At 40.7% G+C, this 23,488-nt stretch overlaps 1 protein-coding gene across 1 annotated transcript; it reads right to left on the bottom strand.

The window, feature by feature from the left end:
• Positions 1 to 4,016: 4,016 nt before the first annotated feature.
• Positions 4,017 to 4,793, bottom strand: LOC126623527 (40S ribosomal protein S29). Its single transcript, XM_050292436.1, has 3 exons — positions 4,611 to 4,793; positions 4,317 to 4,416; positions 4,017 to 4,200 (listed from the first exon to the last, which is right to left on the bottom strand). The coding sequence occupies exons 1-3, from the start codon at positions 4,670 to 4,672 to the stop codon at positions 4,192 to 4,194; spliced, it is 171 nt and encodes a 56-aa protein (XP_050148393.1). The 5' UTR covers positions 4,673 to 4,793; the 3' UTR covers positions 4,017 to 4,191.
• Between the last annotated feature and the right edge of the window lie 18,695 nt (positions 4,794 to 23,488).

Here is a 23,488-nt window from a genome sequence, read left to right as displayed (position 1 = left end):
TGTATGATTGTTATTAGGATGATGTGTTATTTTTTTTGTATGATTATTACCCTCTAATGGGGTTATACAGATGTCTCCGAATGATAAGAAAAATAAATCACATCGTTCAAAAATAAATCTAACCCTCTGCTCAATGGGTCACGCCCATAATTCCCTATTCTGCATGCCATCACCACCGCAATTATGTCTGATTTTTTTATCTGTTTTTGCTTTCTACTTTTGCTTTTGTTTTTCTGATTTGCTTTTGCTTTCCTGCTTTTGCTTTTGTTTTTCTGCTTTTGCTTTTGTTTTTCTGCTTTGCTTTTGTTTTTTTTGCTTTGCTTTTGCTTTTCCACTGCACTCTCCATGTCTCTTCACCTGACAGACAAAAGGAATCATGATAGAATAATAATAATAAGAAATTTATCTTTTGCTTTTCTTGATCTCCCCGCTCATTCTATGTCCACCCAAGGTCATCTTTTGCTTTCTCAGAAAATATTTCACATGGCTACCACCCTGCAAAGAAGATGCAAGGCATGGGCCATTGAGCTCTTTGAGTTATTGCTTGTTGTCCCAATATGCTGCCGTTGACGGAGGGGAAGTCGCGCTTGTTGTTGAGCATGTGCGTAACAGCCGCCACTGTCAGGTTGTTCATCACAAGACCATCGTCCACGGCCGAGCATGAAGTCTTTCCGTCCACGGATCTCAGGCTAAACGGCTTGAACAAGCCCGGAGTGGATGACGTGGCCACAGACGGCAAAGTAACTTGATTTAATCTCATTGTTTTCTTCTTAACTCAACATGTAAATGGAAACTCAGTCTCCCAACTCCGTTGCACGTGCACAAGATATAGCTTTAGCTCGTAGTCACATGACTTGTTGCTCGCAAAGTGCAGCAACGTCGAACCTCCAGACCGGACAGAGAAAACAGCATTCCAGATCTCAGTGAAAACCCTGATAATAATGCCATGGTTGCAGGGAGAGTTAAGCTGCAGGAAACAGTTGAGAAGCTCCCGGAGATCGTCTTTGGAGTATATCTCGTTCTCTAGTATCTTCTGTAACATCGAGTGTCGAAGGGAACGGAGAAGTCGGGTCGGGTCGGGTCGGGTCGGTGTAATTGTTTGACCCGAGGCAAACGCTCATGGTCTTGCCTTGAGCGAGAAAGACCCCCTCATAATAAGATGACAACCCGTTGACGTAGTCTCCGGTGGTGTTTCTCTCTGCAACTCGTCGGAGTCCTGCAGTGGACTTCTCTTTTGCTATTAGCCCAGACAACGACGGAAAACTCGTCAGAAAGTCCAGGCACGACTGAGTTCGTGGTTCTCGAGTTTTGGATCCGAGTTTGCGAACACGAAAGTCACGGTCGTGTTGTGTTTGAGGAGCAGATTGAGATGGTGGTAGGTTTGGAGGCTCGAGGGCGGCAGAGAGAATTAGAATAAAGCGGTCGGAAAGCTCGGTGTCGACCACCTGTTCGAAAAATTTACGCAGAGACTTGGTGTTGAACTCGTGGTTAGAGACTTGGCGCTGGAACTTCTAGTTATCTCCATCGATGTTGAAAATGCCATCGCCGAAGAGGTCAGTTCGAATCCAGGTGCTCTTTGTCCTTTTTGGTAGTTGGGGAAGTTGGTCTTCAGGATATGCTGAACAACGGTAGGATTGGCGGTGATGAATCCGTGGTGCATGAGGCGGGTGAGTGGCCGTTCACAGTTGAAGCCTAAGTGGTTAACACTGGAGGAGTTGGTGGTGTAGCTGAAGAGGAGCTTGGGGTCAGAGGAAAGAGAGCCTCAACATACTGTCTATCATTGCTGCAGATTCTAGAGAGAGAAAGCTTAGTTTAGAGAGAGCTTTTCTGAATCTGGAGTTTTTAGAGAGAGAAAGTAAGAGGGAGGGACGAGCGGTTTTGTGTTTGTGGGGGTTTTTTGGAAAAGCCCAACGAGGGAGGTTCTGGGTTTCTGCAGATTCATAGTGGAGTGTGGTGAGGTCTCACGGTGGTGAGATGAAAATTGAGAGAGAACCGACATAGTTTTTTGTGTCGATTCCCACAGACGGCACCAAATGTTGATGCACAAAACCAGAGGTCTTGGAACAACGTAAATCCAACCGTGAATCTACAAGAAATGTAAAGAACACAAGATGTATCGTGGTTCACCCCAATGTTTGGGCTACGTCCACACTGATATTGTATTTCTTTGTTTGTAAGATGATTGTAAGGGTGAGAGCCCTTGGAATATGAGGGTGAGAGCCCTTGGAATATGACAGTGAGGCCTTGCTCTGGTCTCAGAGCTTGAGGATTGTGAGGGTGATGAGGTCCTTTTATAGACTAAGGGTTCTTCCCCTTTTTACATATTTGCCCATTCATTTATTACATAATTACATTTGAGTCCCCCGAGTATTTATACGAGATCTAAATGCAGAGGCCCTAAGTATGGTACAAACAAAAATATTATATGTTTATTTATGGGGTTATTTTTTAATTTGTTAATGTCCACATGGAGCGATATGACATGTGACGTTCAATCAGTATTCACGTAAGAGCCACATCACGAGTTAAAGGAAGTTTTTACGAAAAAACTTAACAGATGTATGAAAGTGTCACAATTCTCATTTTAAGTACGATACTGGAATGAAAAAAAAAAAAAAAAAACACTTGATGTATGAAAGTTCGAAAACCACAATAATTTAAAGCAGTAAAGTGAGAATTATCCTTTTAAATATATGCAAGACATGAATTCTTTCAATTTCAATGCAAACAAAGGTTAGTCTATTCCCTATGCGTTTGATGCTGCATACAAGTTTTGTGGAAGCGGATTTGTTTATGATATAATTCTACACTCGAATTTACTAAAGCACATTTCTTAGGACAGCAAGATAAACAAGTATAGAGTGCCTATGATAGTCTGCAAATACATAAAGAAAACTACCATCGACAATCCCAGAAAAATTCATGCGCACACATTTCTTTAATTAGGACGACATATTTAGAGTGCTTATAATGAAGTTTGGTAAACGGATCATGTTTGTCAAATCTTATCTATCTTAATGGACCGTGTCGTGTTAAACTCGTTATCTGAAAAAAAAAAAAAAAAAAAACTTTAACTAATAACTCAATATTGACCCAATAAGTTAAAGAATCTTGTTGTTCATGTCCAGTTAACAAGTCACGCAAGAAATTAACAAGCTTAATGTCTAAATCTGGCAAATAATATATTATCGAGTTCTTAACAAGTGACTTGACAATGACCCAACTCGTTGATTCGAAACCTGTTATTTTCGTAACATTTCTTGTCAAGTTAACGAGTGATTCAAAAAAATTGACGAGCCTGCTTTTAACATCCCATACAAACTCTTTTAACATGTCAAAAAAAATAAACCATTTCACAATGGAATTTTTTTAACATCCAATGATCTACCACCGGGTTCGCTAGTTAATCAAACATTTTATGGGCAAAGTCTATAGACCACATACCATTTTTTCAATTTCAGTTCTCATAGCATTCATTTATCGACCACTACAAATCTTGACAAAATCTACAAAATATTTCAAATTTCAAACAAATAATCTGGCAAGAAAATGTTCAATCATCTTAGCACGGTTGACAGATAACTAATTGTGGTGGAGGCAATCATAGAAGCTATGAATTCTGATCCGTACCGACAACACAACAAAAACCGATGACATGAATAAACAAACACTTAAAACTTATCTGCAAGTGAAGCAAGTGCCAGGGGTAATCCTCTGGCAAATCCTCATAAGTCGCCTCAAGCTTCCGATCTGGTGAAGCAACTTTAGTCTGCATCATAACTAACATAGCGAGAACATGGTACATCGGCTTCAAAACAAACACTACAGATAGATAGTGGATGACACACTGCCAGCCAGTTTCACGTTCACTTTTTCTGTTCGACATTCGATTGATTGTTAAGCAAGAACTTATTCGGACCCAAGGAATGCTAAGCAAGAACGAGATATATACATGTCACTTGAGATAACCAAGACGAGGACGAGAGAAACATCAAACAGCCACAAGAAAGAGGACATAAATCAAACTTTAATTCATTAATAACACAGTATTCTTAGTCTGACGACCAATTCAAGTTCAACAGCAGATCAACTAAAAAAAAAATATTTCTTAAAAGTTGAGGAGAACTCAGAAACCAATACTACTCTTCTTGGTCCAAAACATCGAGTCCTGGAATGTTGAATGTCTGCCATTTAACGGTACTGCAACCATAAAGTTTGAAAAATGAAACCAGATTACATAGTGGAAATGGTGAAAGCTCAGCTCCGTAAATGGAATCATAAAATGATCGGTGGCAAAGGGTTCTCGAAGCCTTTACCTTAATGAAGCCGATCTCCTTGGCATTGCTGCGGAAGCACTGCCTGCAGCACATGAGGCCGTACTTCCTGATCAACCCATGAGGGTTTCCACACACGCGACTGCACAAAGGAACCAAAGCAAGCATACTCAACACCCGAATACAAAACAATGCATCGAATCGGAACTCAATCCCAAATGTAGATACACAAACAACGTTCAAAGCAGAAAAACACAATCTTTTCAGAATCTGAAAAGGTAGCAGTAACACAGATACATCGCAATAAACTAACAAAGAAATAGAAAAATGAGTCACCAGGTGCGGGATCCAGGGCCGTAGTTCTTAGGGTGAGAATTCCAGACGTTTGAGTGCCCCATGATTTAGTCGGCGGAAGCAGAAGCTATGGCGGTACCAGCTGATTCACTCGGGGGCCGTTTAGGACGAGGAGGAATTTTGCTTTGCAGTTGGTATATATAGTAGGGAGAGAGTCAAAACCCTAGCCTTCAGAATGCTCCGGGGTTATCTGGGCGGGTCAGAGCTCGGGCAACCCAAATTTAAACAATCCGAACCGGCCCTTGTAGTTGTAGACGAATGGTCTACTTACAAATGGTCGACAATCCGAAACTGAGGGATTTTTTTCACTTTCGTCCTTAAAACATATTTGGTTTTTTTTTAATCCAAAATGGTCCTTAAATTTGCATAACTCTTCATTTGGATCTTTGAGATTTGAAATCGATAAAATTTGTTCATTAGTTTGTCCACAATCAATCATTTTGCTCATTTCGTGAAAAATCTTCATTAAATAAGAATAAAATGACAAAAATACCTTTAATTTTTTGTCAAATCATTTTCGTCTATTGTTTATTAAATTGCAGATAGTTTTGTCATTCAAATCTTTATTTAACATAACTATTCAGGAATGACCATAATGATAGATGGTAGGCAATCTCACAGACCACTTGTATTGATTTCAAATTTCAGAGACCAAGGTGAAGAGTTATACAAATTTCACAGATCATTTTGGCTAAAAAGCCAACATATTTTATCCAAAATTTGTCAATTAAACTCTTGAGTTGAGGCCAATTAAAGACTTTCATTACAAAAGTGGACATAAAGTTTAGATCCTTAAAAATTGAAAACCTGTCCAATTCAAACCTATTGGAATGGGTTTTTCTTCCTTCTCAGATCAACGTTTGCTTGAGAAGAGTTGAGAACCGATTAATATAGTTTATTATTTTGATTGCAATAATTGATAAGTTGCTTAAATTCGAACTAATCCAATGGGGTTTCCTAAATCACTCTATCTCTCTATAACTAATGCATTTACATTGTCGATTATTGATTGTCCGTCTTAAAAATCCTCAAATAGATAGTCTGATGAAATGTGCAGCTTTACCATAACCCCTAGCCAAGTCATACAATGTCCATAAGAGTTAGGCATGTGATCAGGGAGAAATTATGTGGTCCAGCAACTGGACCACGTTTTTGTGCGACTCTAGACACAAAATTCACTCACGTACTCCACCCCCAAATTTGTCATGCTCACTCTAACCCACTTTTGACCCCACCTTCCTTTCACAACCCTCCTAATTTGACTTCATTATGGAAGACCTTCTCGTGATCGAGCATATCAACTTTTGTAGCAAACACCATTATTTCCTCATTAAAAACACTTCTAAACAGCTTTGTAGACATCGAAATTTCGGTAAAATAAATGTTGATCAATAATTAAAATTTCAACGTTTATGTGTCATATAAATTTTACACATAACATGTGACTATATGAAAAATCAAAATAAATCGGAAAAGTCATCAAACAGGACACGTGTCAACACCTAGCAGAAATGATTTATTTCATCTGATTATTTAAATCCAAGAAAATCAAGTTTTAGAATTCTATAAATAGGAGGCCAAGACATTCATTTTTGGACACCAATTCATAACCAATTCACCTCACACCCCAACCTTGAAGCTTTGAAACTCCAAAGCTCCCAAGCAAATCCCGAAGAATCAAGAAAGCTTTCTTCGTTCTTCGTCAAATCCTCATTCAAAAGCAAGCCCCCCATGGCCCTTGAAGAAAGTGTTCATCATTCATCATTCGTTCATCCCTAGATCAAGCCCCGACGGCCCTTTGGATCAACGACGTCAACAAATCTGCACAATTGTTTATCCCAAGATCAAGCCCAACGACCCTTTGGATCAACAACATCAAATCCACCCGTTACAAAGATAGAATCAGAGGCTAAATTTGTAGAAGAGATTGTAACCCCTAAATCATCAATACAAATATTATTTTGTACACGTGTTCTTGTCTCGTTCATCGCAGGAATTTCCGTGTTTACAAATTTAGCACGCCCAGTGGGATAATCTCTACCTCTCATCTCTATCTTTGAATCCGCAAAAGCACAAATGGCATCAAATAAGGCTTAAGTTGTTCTCGCAGCCAATGCAAGGAACAAGAGCATCATCACCGCATGTGGTGTCACTTCGGGCGTCATAACTCGAAGCAAGGCAAGAGCTCTTTCTGCTGCCTCTTCTACCCCTACATCAACTCCGCTAAAGGAACAAGAGCACCCGAGGCACGAACCTGTGATTACCCTGGCCTCGCTAAGGGCGCCAAGGAAGGAAAGCCCAAGGAAGTACTCTGGTTCCACTCTTTCCGATGTCAACTCAAGAGGCAGCTCAGCCATGCAAGTCATGACTATTGGAGCTACTTCAATAGATGAGCAGCTGGCTCATATGAATGAAGCGATCGCAAGGCTAACACGGATTGTGGAAGAAAAAGACCAGCAAATCGCCGCACTCGTCAACCAACTAGATGTAAAGCTCGACGTGAAAATCAAGCAAGGGGATGATTCAGTAAAGAAAGAAAACGACGAGGATGAAGGGCCTCCGGTGGAGAAAATCGATGTGAAGCCGGAACCAGGCCAAGCAACGGCACTCACGGGACCTCTTTCTATCCAACAGCTGCAAGAGATGATCGCCAGCACCATTAAGGCACATTATGAAGGAAGTTCACATGACTCCGTACTATACTCAAAACCCTACTCCAAGAAAATTGACGCTTTGAAGATGCCAAAGGGTTATCAGCCACCAAAGTTCATGCAGTTCGATGGAAAAGGAAACCCGAAGCAACATGTCGCCCATTTCATTGAGACTTGCAACAACGCGGGGACAGAAGGAGATTACCTCGCTAAGCAGTTTGTACGCTCGTTGAAAGGAAATGCCTTTAAGTGGTACACGGACCTAGAGCCTGAATCCATCAATAGTTGGGAGCAATTGGAAAAGGAATTCCTCAACCGCTTCTACAGCACCCGCCGCACCGTGAGCATGTTAGAGATGACAAGCACGAAGCAATAGAGGGATGAGTCAGTCGTGGACTACATCAACCGATGGCGCAATCTGAGCCTCGACTGCAAGGACAGGCTCTCGGAGATCTCTTCGATCGAGATGTGCGTCCAAGGTATGCAATGGGGGTTACACTATATCCTTCAAGGCATCAAACCACGGACATTTGAAGAGTTAGCCACCCGTGCCCATGACATGGAGCTAAGTATTGCCCATCACGGGAAGAAAGAGCCGATCACCGACTTCAAGAAGGATAAAGTGTTCTCCCCAAATGTAGACAAAACTGGGAAGAAACCCCCTAAGGAAGCGTTCACCGTCAGCACTGCGCCCGTCAAGACCGCCTCCGCGCCTATCAAGATCTCCTCCAAAACCAAAGCAAATGAGATAAAGAAAAGTGAGCCTCCTCGCACCCAAGAAAGGTACAAAAGCACCTTGAGGGAATTGGAGCAGAAGGTATACCCTTTTCCTGACTCAGACATGGATGCAATGTTAGACGACTTGCTAGAAAAGAAGGTAATCGAGCTACCCGAATGCAAGCGGCCTGAAGAAATGAATCGCATAAACGATCCTAAATACTGCAAGTACCATCGAATTGTGAGCCATCATGTGGGTAAATGCTTCATCCTCAAAGAGCTCATCATGAAGCTAGCACAACAAGGGCGAATCAAGCTCGACCTCGAAGACACGGTCGCAACACATACTATTACAATTGCATTTGGATCTTTCGATCCCATGCCTCTCCAAGCAGCACCTGACCATTCCTATCAATGCTCAAGTTGCACGATACCTTCTGCGCAACCATCGCCGGGGGTAAACGAACAAGATGCACATACCGATGATGAAGAATGATGGACATTGGTGACCTACAAAAAAACAAGGAAACCAAAACCACAAGCCATAAGACAGAAGGTGGAACAAGTGAGAAAGCACCATCGCCGCAACAGTAGGAAGCCCAAAAGAAACGTAAAAGTTGATAAGCCAACGTATGCTGGGGAACCTATGGAGCAAGAGCCACGCATTCCTGTCTCATTGCACGAGTACTTCCCAAATGACTTCTTCCAACAGTGCACTATCGCTGCATGCCACATGGTCGAAGTAGAAATAGAAGAACCTTCAAAAGGCAAAAATATCACCACTGAGGGAGAAAAAACTCTCACGCTCGAAGAAGGTCTGCCAACACACTTTAGCATTGAGGAAACGCTACAATTACCAAAGAAGATGCGAATAGCATTAGCAGCGATCTTGGAAAGTCCCAATGACCACGAAGTGCAAGAAAGCAAGAACGAAGGCTTCAAGCTTCGGTCACATGAATGTGCCACATGTTGTGCCATCGAGGATGCAATCCATTTCACCAACGAAGACTTGCTGCTAGGATCCAAGCCTCACAACCGTCCTCTCTTCGTCTCTGGGTACGTAAGGGAGCACAAAGTCAACCGCATGCTTGTGGATGGTGGATCAGCCATAAACATCATGCCAAAGTCAATAATGACTACAATCGGCATCAAGGCGGATGAACTGTCCCTAAGTCGTCTACTAATCCAAGGTTTTAATCAAGGAGGACAAAAAGCGATGGGCATGATCCGAGTGGAGATGACTATTGGTGAACTCAAGTCAAGCACGATATTCCACGTGATTGATGCAAGAACTTCTTACGGCTTGCTCTTAGGAATGCCTTAGATCCATGCAAATGGAGTAGTACCGTCCACCCTTCACCAATGCTTGAAATTCTACCGAGAATGAGTGAAGGTGATCTATGGCGACACCAAACCATTCATCGAAGCCGAATCACATTTCGCAGACGCCAAGTTCTACATGGATGAAGACATAGTGATCGAAGCTCTTCCAAAAGAGATCAAATCCACGGGCAAAGTAACACCTAAAAAACAGGAGTGGCAAGCCATGCCCAAGAAGCAAGAAAAAGAAGCCATGTCGTCTTCAAGCAAGAACGATGATGAGCTTGCTAAACATGCAACAACCAAAGGGAGTAGGACGCCCTCAAATGGACTAAACACACCCATTTTCCAATACATCCCGATGTCAAGAAGAAAGAATGGTCAATCCCCATTCGAAACTGAAGCAAGCAAAGCCGATGCACAACGGTACATGGATAATGTAAAGTTGCTCAAGACGAATGTTGTTTACCTCTGACACAGCTAAGCAACGCTAAGGTTGCAAGATTACCACAAGGCTTCGTAAAAGCTCTACCAAAGGGGGTGGAACCAAGCTTTCTCCCAACCAAGAGGACCGAATAAGGTTTTAATCCAAACGCCTACAAACTCATGTCAAAAGCTGGGTACGACTTCGCTTTTTCTTCGAATCTTGGGAAGAAGGTTTCAAACGCTGTCAACAATAAAGAACGTGACCTCACTGAGACTCAAAAGAAGTTGAAGAAGCATGGTTACAGAGTTGACAATGACAAAGCTGGACTTGGCTTCCCACCAAATGCACTCGTGAAGATTTCAAGCAAAGCAAAAAATGCTAGCACTCAACACATCAGCGTGAGCATCGAACAAGATCAAGAGGAGCCTAAGTCCGCCCCTCGGACGTCAGTCTTCGATATGATGAATCGTTCAAGACCCAGAACGTCAGCACTAGATCGCATTGGTGGTCAAAACCGAACCTCCGTCTTCAAAAGGCTTACCAGGCCAACATCCCAAAGCTTTGTTTTTGAAAGGTTGTCAAAACCTAAGAAGCAAAGGAACACGGCTAGCTCTCCTCCTCGTCAGTCAGCTTTGGAAAGACTTGAAGACAACATGAAGTTTTCTGGAAATAGGGAAACAACATCAAAGGAAGAAAAGCTTGACAGGCTAGCAGAAAAAGGCGATATTCGAAGCTCAATTCTTTCAAGGATGAAGCGCCAAGCAACTTTGAAGGTTGACACAAATGGACCACTGAAAGTAAAAAGGCGCACCATCATCCACACCGGCCAATCTTCACGCCAACAAATCCAAAAAGACAAAGGATATGAAATCCCTCAGGAAGACGTCACTTTTGGCTCTTTCGACTCAAAGTATTCACCTCGAACGTTGGGGGCATGCTCCAAGCCAAGTGATGAAGAAGGATGGACTCATGTCACTCCGAAGAAACGGCACAAGAAGCACATGTCTTCTCCACAAGTGCACCAATCGGAAAATGGGCCAAGCAACTTTCGTCAACCTCCAAAGCAATGTGAAAGTGTTGAAGATGAGGAAATTTTGACACAAAGATCGACCATGCGCGATCTCTTATTCCTCAGAAATTATTCAGCCACTCGGTCAAGGCTCATTACTATAAAGATTGTTAGGAACTCCTCTCCAAGCAGCAGCCGTCTCTTCCACAAGTTCACCAATGGGAAAGGGGGCAAAGCAGCTCCTGTCAACCTCCAGAACAATGTGAAAGTGTTGGAGATAACGAAACTTTGACACAAAGATCATCCATTCCCATCGCAATGCGTGCCCTCTTCCCAGAAGACTTCTTCAACTACTCGGTCAAGGCTCCTTGCTATGAAGATTGCGAGGGACTCTCCCGGATCGCTTAACAAACCGACACCAAACGCTCCTTGTCCGCACGAGCATAAAAGGGGACAACAAACGCTCATGGCCCACAAGAGGATAAACTGTGTATGGCAAAATCATCATCAAAATCATCATCAAAATCATTGCTAAATTCATCGTTCATTTGAACTACGTTTCGACTTGATCTCTTCTTTGGAAGGGTACGTAGGTAACTCGAGCATTCAATTTCGAGTTCAGTCACATTCAAAAAAAAAAAAGGCTTTATTAAAGTATCATTGATGAAGGTCAATCTTATTACAAATTTATTTGCAATTTTCTTTGTACAAAATTAAATTACAGTTTCTTTGAAAAAAAAATGAATACATATGTTATTATGTATTTATAAAAAATAAAAAAAAGAAAAAGAAAAAGAGAAACAAATATATATATATATATATATATGGACCCCAAAGCAACACCAGACCCAATCTGTGGCAAGCCCATCAAAAGAAGCCGTCCCGTTGAAAAAATAAAATAAAATAAAATACCGAAGGCAGCCCACTCAGCAGCCTTGTCGATATCAACATCGTCAAAAACAAAAATTGGGTCTTCTCCCTCCAAATCCAGGCCGAAGCCCATGCTAGGCCATGTCCCTCCAAAGACACGGGCCTCAATCTTTCTGCTAGGTCCAGTTGGATCTCCCATCACACCACATCTTCTTCCCATGCTCATCCTCTCACCTTCTCCGAGATCCTTCTTCAACGCCGTGAGAACAACAGCCGCAGCAGCTCAACACCCTACACAACCTCAATCTTCTTCCTCTCATGAAAGTGGTAGAGTCACCCACAAACAAAAGGAAGACCTGCAGACGCACAAGATCTGGATTCAGAAGCACTCATCCGCCAACAAGCCCACCACAGGCCACGAGTCGGCCCAGTACCCCTAGCTTGATCAAATTCTAGCGATTTGAGCCGTCCGATTTGACGACTTTGATTCCCCTGTTCCCGTCCAAATCCGGATTATACGCGATTAAGTCGCCTCTCAGAGAGAAGGTTAAGAACGAACCCTAAATCCGCAGCACCTGAAGCTGCTGCGTTTTGGTAGGATCTCCGTTAGGTTTTGTAGCACTGCAAATGTCTTTGGAAAATTGACAGCTGCTGTCAACCACCATGGCTTCGAAAGTTTCATGAGAGTTTCGATGCCAAGCTCCTTCTCCCTTTTTGCCCAACAAGAACGTCATGGGGGCCTTCTGCCTGCCGCAACTTTCGATATGGCTGCCGTAAGTTTTCAAGGTGACCAGCCATGGTACACCACGACCTCCACCGCCAGCAACTCGATACTTGAGTCATTCACAGCCCACAACAAGCACAACAAAGAGTCGTCGTCGTCGTCTCGAGTCTAAGATCAAATCTTGTTTCCCGATCACGTGTTTCTCATTGTGCCCAATCGGTTCCGCCACTCATACCAAGGACAAGACCTCACCACTAAACCCAACCCACAACTTCAAGCTTCATACTCTCCGTCTTGAACCGACGCACTTGGCGTTTTAAAATGTGCTTGATAGCAGTCAGAAGCCAGATCTCGAACCCATCATTTGCGCCGTCTCCAAGCCTCGAAACCTTTGCTGCGCCCGGTGGATTAGCGCATATGCAAAGATAGAGACCTTGTTTTCTTCTGGATTTGGATTTTGGTGAGGGTTCAGTAACTTTGAGGGGTTGGAGTCCATGTGAGTCACTGCTACGAGGTGCTGAAAGAGAATGAAGTTAGGCCTGGAACCGCTTGTCGTGCTACCTCTGGTTGACGTGAAGATGTGCTGTTGCGAGTTCAAATAGGGCGGCATCTTAAAATCCAAACAGCTAGTTCAAGCGAAACTGTGGGTTGCTGGGTTCCTCTTCTTGCAGCTTTCTGTGGAACATCCTCATCACCAACCCTAAAGGTCTTGATGAGTAATTTTTCCCCACTGAGTTGAGTGAACAGAAGAAGACGACAGCACTGGTTTTGACTTTCGAGAAAGATAACTCATGGCGGGATCCTCTTCTACGTTACGATGCAGTCATAGCAAGTTCTCTGTTTTGGGAATTAGAAAAGTAGGCTTAGAGTGTCTCAATGAAAAAAAAAAAAAAAAAAAACATTGTAAGCAACTCTGTGCAGTCGTGGAGCATAAGTGGTGACGGTGGAACTTCTTCCTCTATCTCCTCGCCTTCTCCTTCAGCCCTCAACGCACTTCCGTCTGTGCCCTCCATGCTCATGTATCCAAGCATGCGAGTCCCTTATCTTCACTTTGGCCACCATGATCAAAATCGACAAAGAAACTTCAATAACCGCCGTCAAACGACTAGCCGGTCATAAAGCTCGACGCCTTACACTCTGCCTCAAGCTCTAGCTGCTTCTGCACCTCCGTCATGGCTGCTGCCTTTGAATGTGATTGACAAAACCAAAGTTTGTCAACTCACACCCAAATACCTCCTTCATCTTCTTACCTCTGCTGCTGCATTTGAATCGAAAAAATAAAAAAACTTCAACGACCGCTGTCAAACGACTAGCTGATCGTGAAGCTCGACACTTTGCACCGCCTCAGTACCTCCAACTTCTCATTTCCCGCTGCAGGTGGCCGCCCTTCGTCCGATGCTGCGCACATATATATATATATATATATATATATATATATATATATATATATCATAAAAAAAATTAAAATAAATAAAAAAAAATAAAAAAAATCTGTGCAGTGACGATTCAAGGCAACAAGCAACGCAATGGCTGAAGCTGTGTAATGAGTGTACAAGCAAATGAGCAATCCCATATATGTATAAATAATGGTCTTCTGAGAAGCAAATGAAATGCGGTGACTATTCAAATGCAGGTCCGTGACTGTGCAGTCCATGATGATCTTTCAAGCATCACTGACCAACATAAGCAAAAGAATGTGATAAGGTGACTGTGCAAATTGTGCAAACGACCACCCATGCCTGGAAAAGATAAACCAAAATGAGAGGTGATGGGATGGTGCATTGGGAAAATATGATTGTGTACAAAAAGAAAGTGCCAACTAAAAGAAAGTGCCAGCTACAAAGTGCAAACTAAAAGAAAGTGCCAGCTACCCTAAATGGTGCACTGGGAAAATATGATTATGTACAAAAAGAAAGTGCCAACTAAAAAAAAGTGTCAGCTACTGTTAAATAATAAATATATAAAAAAAGGGAGCCTTCACAAATGTCACTTATGCGAAGCCTCAGTACTTGAAGCCTTAGTACTCGGCGGAACCCTGGAAGAGGGAGGCACTGGAGATGGATTATTTGGAGCCTCAATACTTGGTCGAACTCTAGATGACGAAGGCAAAAGGTGTCTCTAGAATACATCCACAAATCTCCGATTGTCACTTTGAATCCGACCTTCGAAGTCCAGCAACTGATCAAGCTTCCTCTTCATGCTCGTCGAATAATTATTTGCAAGCACATGCAACTCTCTATTATCGTGCTTGAGCTGTCTGATCACTTGATTGAAAGCTGCCACCTCGGCTGTCAATGATTCAACTTGGTGAGTTCGAACAAGTAAGCGTTGACCCATGTTGGAAACAGAGTTCGCACACTGGACATTGAGAGCCTGGGACTCTCGAACAGCTAACTCATCAGACCGTCGTGAAAGTATCCTATTATATTTAGGAGTGATGAGGTTCTTAGCTACAACCGTAGTTGTTGCCGCATCCCTCATTACAGAGTCTTTAACTGTAAAAGGGCCATTAGGAGATGAGAAGGACGGGCGCTATATATTACCCTGACGCGGTGCACCTGCGTCACTGCTGAGACTCAAATCTAAGCAAATGTTAGACGGGTTAGCCATTTCCAAAAAGATGGTAAAAGAAAATGGTTGAAATGAGTAAAATCTCAGAAATACAGCAAAGACAATTGTCAAAGGCGGGCAATCTTCAAAGTGTGCATGTTGAATGCAATTGACACCTCTTTAAAAAGAAGAGGCAACACAACCACTTGTTCACAAAAAAAAAAAAAAAAAATCGAAGAGACGCCACTCTCGAAATTTCAAAACCCGGATTTTCCTGCGTAAAATCCGTCAACACTTTTCAGACGCAGTTTCAGCTTTTGGCTATCACGTGCAACTTTGCCAGAGAGCACTGACAAAGTTGAAAACGTGTGGAGTCCATCATACCCACCTACCCGACTTTTGGCCGACAAAGCATGGGAGACAAGGCCACGTCCACCCTGCCACTTGCTGTTGGGAGCTCACCATATAATTCGACCTCCATCCTCTATAACAAGACACACATCCAACTTCTCTTCTTCCTTGCCGAATGCATCCGCAACCAAAACTCAGTTTTCTTCCTCCCTGAAAATACAAACGCCTAACTCTTCTTCATTGCCAAGAATACATCTTCAACTAAAACCTCTTGACACACTCAGTTTTCTTCCTCCCTGGAAACGCCTCTTCAACCAAGTCACACCGGAGCAAATGTATCTCATATCACTGGGGTTGAGAGCAAGAGTATCTCATAGCATGCTTTCTCCCTGTCCTTTCCTTTGTCATTGTTCTTACCTACAAAGACAAGGATAAAGAAAGCAATATGTTGGAACCTCCACTCAAGCTCCTGGTAAGGAACCGACTGCTTGGAACCATTCCTGATTGCTCACCTAGCACTGCTCTCGAAGTACCCATTATCTCAACATCTTATGTTTCTAGAGAAGATACCACATCTGCTGGGAGAACAGAAGAGGCGAGTGAAAATGATGCATCGAAGCATATGGAGACAAGCTCAACAAATACATGTGCTGATCATCCGCTACTTCTTCAAAAGCAAAAGTATCTCATATCATCGGGGTTGAAAGCAAAGGTATCTCATATCATGCTTTTTCCCTATCATTTCCTTTGCCCTTGTTCTTGCCTGCAGAACAAGGAGAAAGGAAGCAATCAGTTGGAACCTGAAATTAAACGTCCGATCAGGAACTGATTGCCCGGAACCTTTGCCTGGTTGCTTACCTAGCGTTACTCTTGAGTACTCATCTTCAACTGTTGACGAATCTCAAATTTCCTCAGCAAATATTTAAAAAACAGTTGATATGGTGTTGGCTTTTTACACTGAAGCTGCCAAGCATGCATGGATGAGTGGCTGAAAAGTGATGCTCTGAAGGACCATTTAAAGGCAAAAGGTTGCACACCACTTCGGCTAGGCGAAAGAAAAAAGCAAAGAAAAAAAAAACGCAGCACGATGAGTCAGAACAAATCATTATGGCAGAACACCCTTCTCGGCAGAACTGCATAATCCAGACGGATGGGTCTAAGTCAAATCCAAGCCTGCCATCGTTGCTATAATCAAAGAGCTTGAGAAGCTTCAACAACCTTTCGCTGGCACTATCGCCAAAGAGCAAAGTCTCGAAAATCCTTAAAGATCAAGTCACCAACTGGAAGAAGTGCCCATCACTCTTGAAGATCATATCGTTGACCAAACTGCTCAGGTGTGAATTAGAAAGATTGAACAAAGAAACAGGTCATCACCTTCACCTTATGACTGCTTGCCATGTGTTCGAGTCAACCTTCAAGAATCAAAGTCTCAACAGCCTTTAAAGAAGCTTCCAGCCAAAGTCAAGATCAAGTCTCGACAACCCTTAAAGAAATCACAAGTCCAATTCAAGATCAAGTGTCCACCACCCTTGAATCAAATCCAGTTCAAGAATAAGTCGGTGGAAAATCTTTTGGAGGAAACCAAAAAATCCTCCAACCCAGTTCAAGAATAAGCCTGTGGAAAGTCAACAATTGGAGGAAACCAGAAAATCCTCCAACCCAGTTCAAGAATAAGCCTGTGGAAGGTCAACAATTGGAGGAAACCAGAAACTCCTCCGAACCAGTTTAAGATCAAAGCTGTGGAAAGTCAACAAGACAAAATACGTGCCGATTCACCCACTACCAAAGTAAAAGATCATCTACCACATGAAGCTCCTTGTGGTCTAATTTCAACCTTCAAGATCAAGCCTTAACGGCCTTTGAAGAAATTACCAACCTAGTTCAAAATCAAGCCTCAACGGCCCTTGGATCAACATCTGCAGTAAAGGACTTTAAAACGCATCTTCTACACATGACAAGCACATGTATACGACGCGCCTTAAAGTGGGGGCATTTGTAGACATCGAAATTTCGGTAAAATAAATGTTGATCAATAATTAAAATTTCAACGTTTATGTGTCATATAAATTTTACACATAACATGTGACTAAACGAAAAATCAAAATAAATCGAAAAAGTCATCAATTAGAACACGTGTCAACACCTGGCAGAAATGATTTATTTCATCTGATTATTTAAATCCAAGAAAATCAAGTTTTGGAATTCTATAAATAGGAGGCCAAGGCATTCATTTTTGGACACCAATTCATAACCAATTCACCTCACACCACAACCTTGAAGCTTTGAAACTCCAAAGCTCCCAAGCAAATCCCGAAGAATCAAGAAAGCTCTCTTCGTTCTTCGTCAAATCCTCATTCAAAAGCAAGCCCCCCACGGCCCTTGAAGAAAGTTTTCATCATTCATCATCCGTTCATCCCTAGATCAAGCCCCGACGGCCCTTTGGATCAACGACGTCAACAAATCCGCACAATTGTTTATCCCAAGATCAAGCCCAACGGCCCTTTGGATCAACAACATCAAATCCACCCGTTACAAAGATAGAATCAGAGGCTAAATTTGTAGAAGAGATTGTAACCCCTAAATCATCAATACAAATATTATTTTGTACACGTGTGCTTGTCTCGTTCATCACAGGAATTTCCGTGTTTACAAGCTTAAGGACTAACTTGAGTAGAAAAAAGATATTTAAGGATCAAATATCAAGACCAAAAGTTATTCTAAAACTTCAAGGTGCAAATGTGTAATGAATGTTCTTATTCCCACCTCATTGTCTTATCTTCCCGCTCAATTTTTAATGAAAATTTTTGTGAAATCCTGTTCTTGGATTTCACTATTGCAAACTACGTATTTGTATTAAGGAGATTTTATATTATTTTTGGGAATTTATATTAACTTTAAATTTTAATTAAACTAATTACGAAGTTTGAATTTTGGTCAGTAATCATTAAAAAATCATGGACTTTACGGGATCACACTAAGTATAATTGGATAGAGTTTGATCCTACGAGCACATATGCAAAAACTGTTTGCGAATCGGACTTGAAATGAAGAAATTAGAGACGTTTTAGTGTTTGAAAAAAAAAAAAATATATATATATATATATATATATATATATATATATATAATCTCTACTAATTAATAAAACACTCATTGTTAACCAAAACCCTATGAAATTACCAGTTTAACTCTCTAATTAAAACAGAATATGAATAAGAAATATGGGGTAGAAATGTAATTTCATACAACCAAATTTTGCTTTTTTTTTTCAAAGCCTCACATACATGTAATCCTAACATATCTCTAATTAAAAAAATTAAAATAAAAAAATAAAACTTCCCACTCTCACATTCTCTTTCACTCTCTTCCTCTCTCCTTCTATTTCAAAACAAAAATAAAAAAATTTCTTACACACTTTGTGTGTGCCCATATGCTAGTAATAATAATAATAAATAAAATGATTAGAAGCTGCCAGGTGGCAGCAAGAGAAAGGGGAAAATGAGAGATGCGAGAGAGAAAATAAGGGAGAGGGTGACCAATCAGAAAGAGAAAAAAGGAGGGAAAGGAGAGAAGGAGAAAAAATAGCCAAATCAGGTCGTCTCTTCTAGTAAATCATGCCCAATCATCAGTTGGAGAGTCGGGGTTCGATTTGGCAGCGATTCAAAGAACACCTAATTCTAGAGTTTCGACGGATCGAGGTGAATTCAAGAGTCTTCCCGGCCGAAATGGACTTTGGCCCAGGTACGAAAATTGTTCCTCTCATTGAGTTGTACATTTTTGCAAAATTTGGTGAATTTTAGAGTTTGTCGGAATTTGAGGTTTCCTTCACCGAAAACCACCACCCGCGGTGGTGCATGGTCAGTGGGCCATTGTTGCCTTTTTAAGTAAAATTCAACATTCTAATTTCATTTTTGATATCCCTTTGGTGTGGTTCGATAGTTTGAATCTAGTATTAAATATTACCGCCACTTGATCATTATATGATTCGATGATCTGACCGTTGGATCGTTACCAAACCTTAATACGTTATAGTATGTAATATTTGAGGACCATATGAACTGACAGATTAGGAATCCGATGTACGGATCTTCCCAAATTGAATTTCTAAGTTTGTTAAACCAAACGTTGATAGCAACCAAATTCTAGCAATTGGCGGAGATCTGACTGTTGGATCGTTCCAAAATTTTAGAATATTGTTCTAGAAGATAAATGAGACCCTTGGGAAATTACGGATCGGAAATCCATGGACGAATGTTCCAGATTGACTTGTATAGGGTTGTGTACCCCACTGTTTACAGAGACTCGACTTTTGGTCAATATGCTATGAATTGATCTTAAATATTACTAGAGACTATGTAGGACTCAGTGGGCCTATATTGGTTAGTGAGTTATCCCAGATAGTATATACATCGGTTTACGTGTATGGGACGTCATATTGTGTTATATATGTGTTTATTTATCTTCTTGATAATATGAATGATATGTATGTTAACTGTTATGACATTGTGAGCCTAAAATCCTATTAGAAGTGTTCTGTAGAACATATAGGCTTGTGTGACATGGTAGTTAGTGATTAGCAGGAATTGAGAGTGTAAGTGATTACGATGTAAATCATAGATGTTAAGATAAAGGTAAGTGCATTGTGTGTTGATCTAATTGCACCATGTAGCAGAGGTACATGGATGGTCCTGCTTGGTATATCCATGATAGGGGACCATACGTATTTCAGGGGTGATAATGCTTGGTATATTCGCGATGGATGATCACCGCATGCACGATTAGACTATGCTTATGGTTCTGTTTGGTATTTCCTTGATGGGGGACCATATGCATTCTAGGAGTGATCATGCTTGGTATATCTGCGAATGGTGTTCACTACCTAGAGCTATAGGATACAGTCTTGCTTGGTATATCCACAATAGGGGACTGTTAGGGGTGATCATGCTTGGTATATCTGCGATGAGGGACTATACGTATTCTATGAGTGATCATGCTTGGTATATCCGTGATGGGTGATCACTACCTAGAATTAGGATGTGGTCTTGCTTGGTATATTTGCGATGGGGGACCATACGTATTCAGGGGTGATCATGCTTGGTATATCCATGATGGGTGATCACTGCCTATACGGTGAGATTATGCCTATGGTTCTGCTTGGTATATTCGCAATGGGGGACCGTACGCATTCTAAGGGTGATGAGGATTAGTTGTACTTGGTACATTTCAATAGGCAATTATATTTTGGTTGGATTCGTTGAGTGGTCCGAAATCCCTACTCTTGCTCATTTCCATAAAGTTAGTCCGACCCTAGATTCGAGTGAATGGGGATTAACCACACTAGATCTTGTGAATATAAATGAAATTTACCATGTTATTACTTATAATCCAAGTAGGGAATTATGTAGAGTTCTTTAATTAAATTCATGAAATGATATGTTATTTCATTAATTGATTAATGTAGTCAGACGTTAATATCATGCATCTTTGATTCATGGAATTGATTAATTGACGTGATTGTGGAGTGACGTTGGATATGATTGTTATTATTATGAATAGATTAGTAAATCAATGTGGTTTGAGAATAATACTATGCTTCGTTGGTTATTTAATATGTTACACATTGTGGATTGAGGTATCATGTTGAAAACATAGTGATTTATATGATGGATGGAATGAGAATCTGGAATGTCATATGTGGGTTTGTTATGCAGCTTTAGATCTAGTAATTTCGTGGTTGTCGAGTTCTAATAAATGATTGAGGAATGCTATGCTTTTCTACTTGAATGTACTATGATAAACGTCAGAGTGTAGTGAATGGTGAACTACGAATGACTTGATCCCTTTTTAGGGTACATAGGGAGTCTAACGAGGAGGTTAGATGCAGCCATAAAGTATATGAAAATTACTACGCAATTTGAATCTTGAATTATGCTTTGTACATATCTCGGAGGCGGAGTTTGTTGGATTTACAGATACTTGGTGACGTCACGTGTCGATCTTGGATGTATGTCGGGATTGGGGCGTAACAATTTTTAATTACAAGTTCACCCATTTGTAAAATGACTGATAAAGACCTTTCGAGATATATAATAAAAATAGGATAGGAGCAATTCTAACTCCCGCCATCTTTTTGCTTTATCTTTTTAAAAAAATTAAAAGGTTGGGCGAGATTCTAACTCCAGCCCTTTATTCATAAACGATTTATCTTCTCTTAAACCCTCATCTTTCTATCTCCTTTCACATAAAGAAAGTAAAAAGAAAATGAACTTAGAACATGACGGTTTCATTAAGAGGTAGAAGATGACGTTTCCATGGAAGATATATAAGATGACATTTCCATTGAAGAGATATAAGATGATGTTTCCATTGAAGAGATGGAAAATGATGTTTTCATTGAATTGGTAGAAGACAGCTTAACAATGAAAGAGGTAGGAAATCCAACGGCTACAATAATTATAACTTTAGAGGGACCACCTTGTTTGTAGCCGTTGAATTTTGATCCAATGGTCCGTGTTGTCTGGTCAGGAGGATCTCGAGGCATTGCCTCGGAGAGGATCCAATTCCGTAGGAAACAATGTTTCTATTGAAAAGGTAGAATATGTCGTTTTCATTGAAGATGTAAGAAAAACATTTTAAAATCATATATATGTTGTAAAATCGACTGTGGGTGCAGTGGAATAAATGAAACAAGACACAAAATTTACGAGGTTCCTCTACAGTCAGTGTGACTGGAGTACGTCCTCGGGGCAGCAGTGGTGCTTTCATTATAATTTGAAATAATAGGAGTACAAAGATAACTCTCTCTATTATCTCCTCTCATCTTCCTCTATTCTCTCTCTTCCTCTTCCTTCCTTCCTCTCTTTCTTTCCCGTGAACTCCTAACTACCTTGGTGTTGTGCGGGCTTTGTATATATATAGAAAATAGGAATCGTATGAAGCAAGTTTTGGTAGACAATGGAAGGGCCACTTGCCCATTATTTAATTCTCATGAGCGGACATCCACTGTTCTACAACAATATATATATTTCAACTTTTTCATGTCTACTTATGCATGTTCATGATATTTATCTCGAAAAATAAACAAAAATTAGTACAATCTTGTTCGCACAGATTTTATTTACCTTTCCATTGAAGTTGGTAATCAATTGAAATTTGATTACAAAATTGATTAGATAATTCAATTGAATGAAGACTTCTCCGTATGAAAAAAACAAAGATAATTAGGAAATTAGTCTCATTTCAACCAGGACTCATCAACAAAGTTGTCGTTCTTATTCCTTTTTTCATTCTTTTTTATTTTTATGTAATCCTATTATTACATTTTCTCCTTGCAGGTAAATGAATCTGGTAGAAATTTAGCATCTACATATATAGTGGACTCTACTAGTGAATTTATCACAAATAAGGTAGGATATAGTAAACCATGGTCTTTAGAAGGGACTACCCTGTACATTGCTCGTATACTACAGTTCATATCCATTCTAGGATTTACTGTCATAACTAGAGAGACCGTGAAGCTTGATGAAAATTAAAGTCGGTGGGGTGCTTGTCCACAATTTATAATTATCTATGTGTTGATTGATCTATTGTAAGACTTGTTTGCAATTTAAGCTTCAAGACGTTTTCTTTAATTTGTATTAGGTCTCTGGAAAAAAAGTACGTGATGTAAAACTTTTTTCTTAATACGAAACAATCATGTATTTTTCTTATGTTATTATGAAACAATTATGTAAATTTTTTTGTGTTTGATGAAACAGATGAAATTCTCATGATCATGTCCTTTATTTTAATTTTATATGTTATTTGTTATACTCTTTTTTCTAAGAGACAAGTTTATAACTTTAGATTTATATTAGAGATTATTTGAGGAATAATTGTGAGTGGGAAAATATCATTTCAATTTGGCCTAATCGGATAAATGGTCCCCGTGGTCATAAGGTATTCGGATGATAGCCCCTGTGGTAAAAAAATTCGGATTTAAACTCCTGTGGTCTAAATCTGTTAGGATTTATGCCCTTCTGTTAAATAATGCTGATGTGGCTGCCACATATATGCCACGTGGCTGCCAAATGTCTGCCACGTGGCAAAAATAATAATTTTTAAATTTTTTTTTTAAAACCTGAATTTTTACAAAAAAAAAAAAAAAAACCCAGATATGCAAGAAGAAGAAGAAGAAGAAGAAGAAGAAGAAGGAAAAGGGAGAGGGAGGAGGGTCGCGCGGGGAGAGGGCTTCGGCGAGGGGG

The sequence above is a fragment of the Malus sylvestris genome, chromosome 5, assembly GCF_916048215.2.
Source record: "Malus sylvestris chromosome 5, drMalSylv7.2, whole genome shotgun sequence".
In the NCBI taxonomy this organism is placed as follows: domain Eukaryota; kingdom Viridiplantae; phylum Streptophyta; class Magnoliopsida; order Rosales; family Rosaceae; genus Malus; species Malus sylvestris.
Note: the sequence above shows the minus strand (reverse complement) of the source record. Positions and strands in the feature narration are given on the sequence as shown.

Bases quoted from the DNA above. Each gene is read 5' to 3' on its own strand.
- LOC126623527 (XM_050292436.1), bottom strand. From the start codon at position 4,672: ATGGGGCACTCAAACGTCTGGAATTCTCACCCTAAGAACTACGGCCCT. The intron at 4,417-4,610 runs GTGACTCATTTT...TCCTTTGTGCAG, and splicing joins GGCCCTGGATCCCGCACCTG to TCGCGTGTGTGGAAACCCTC.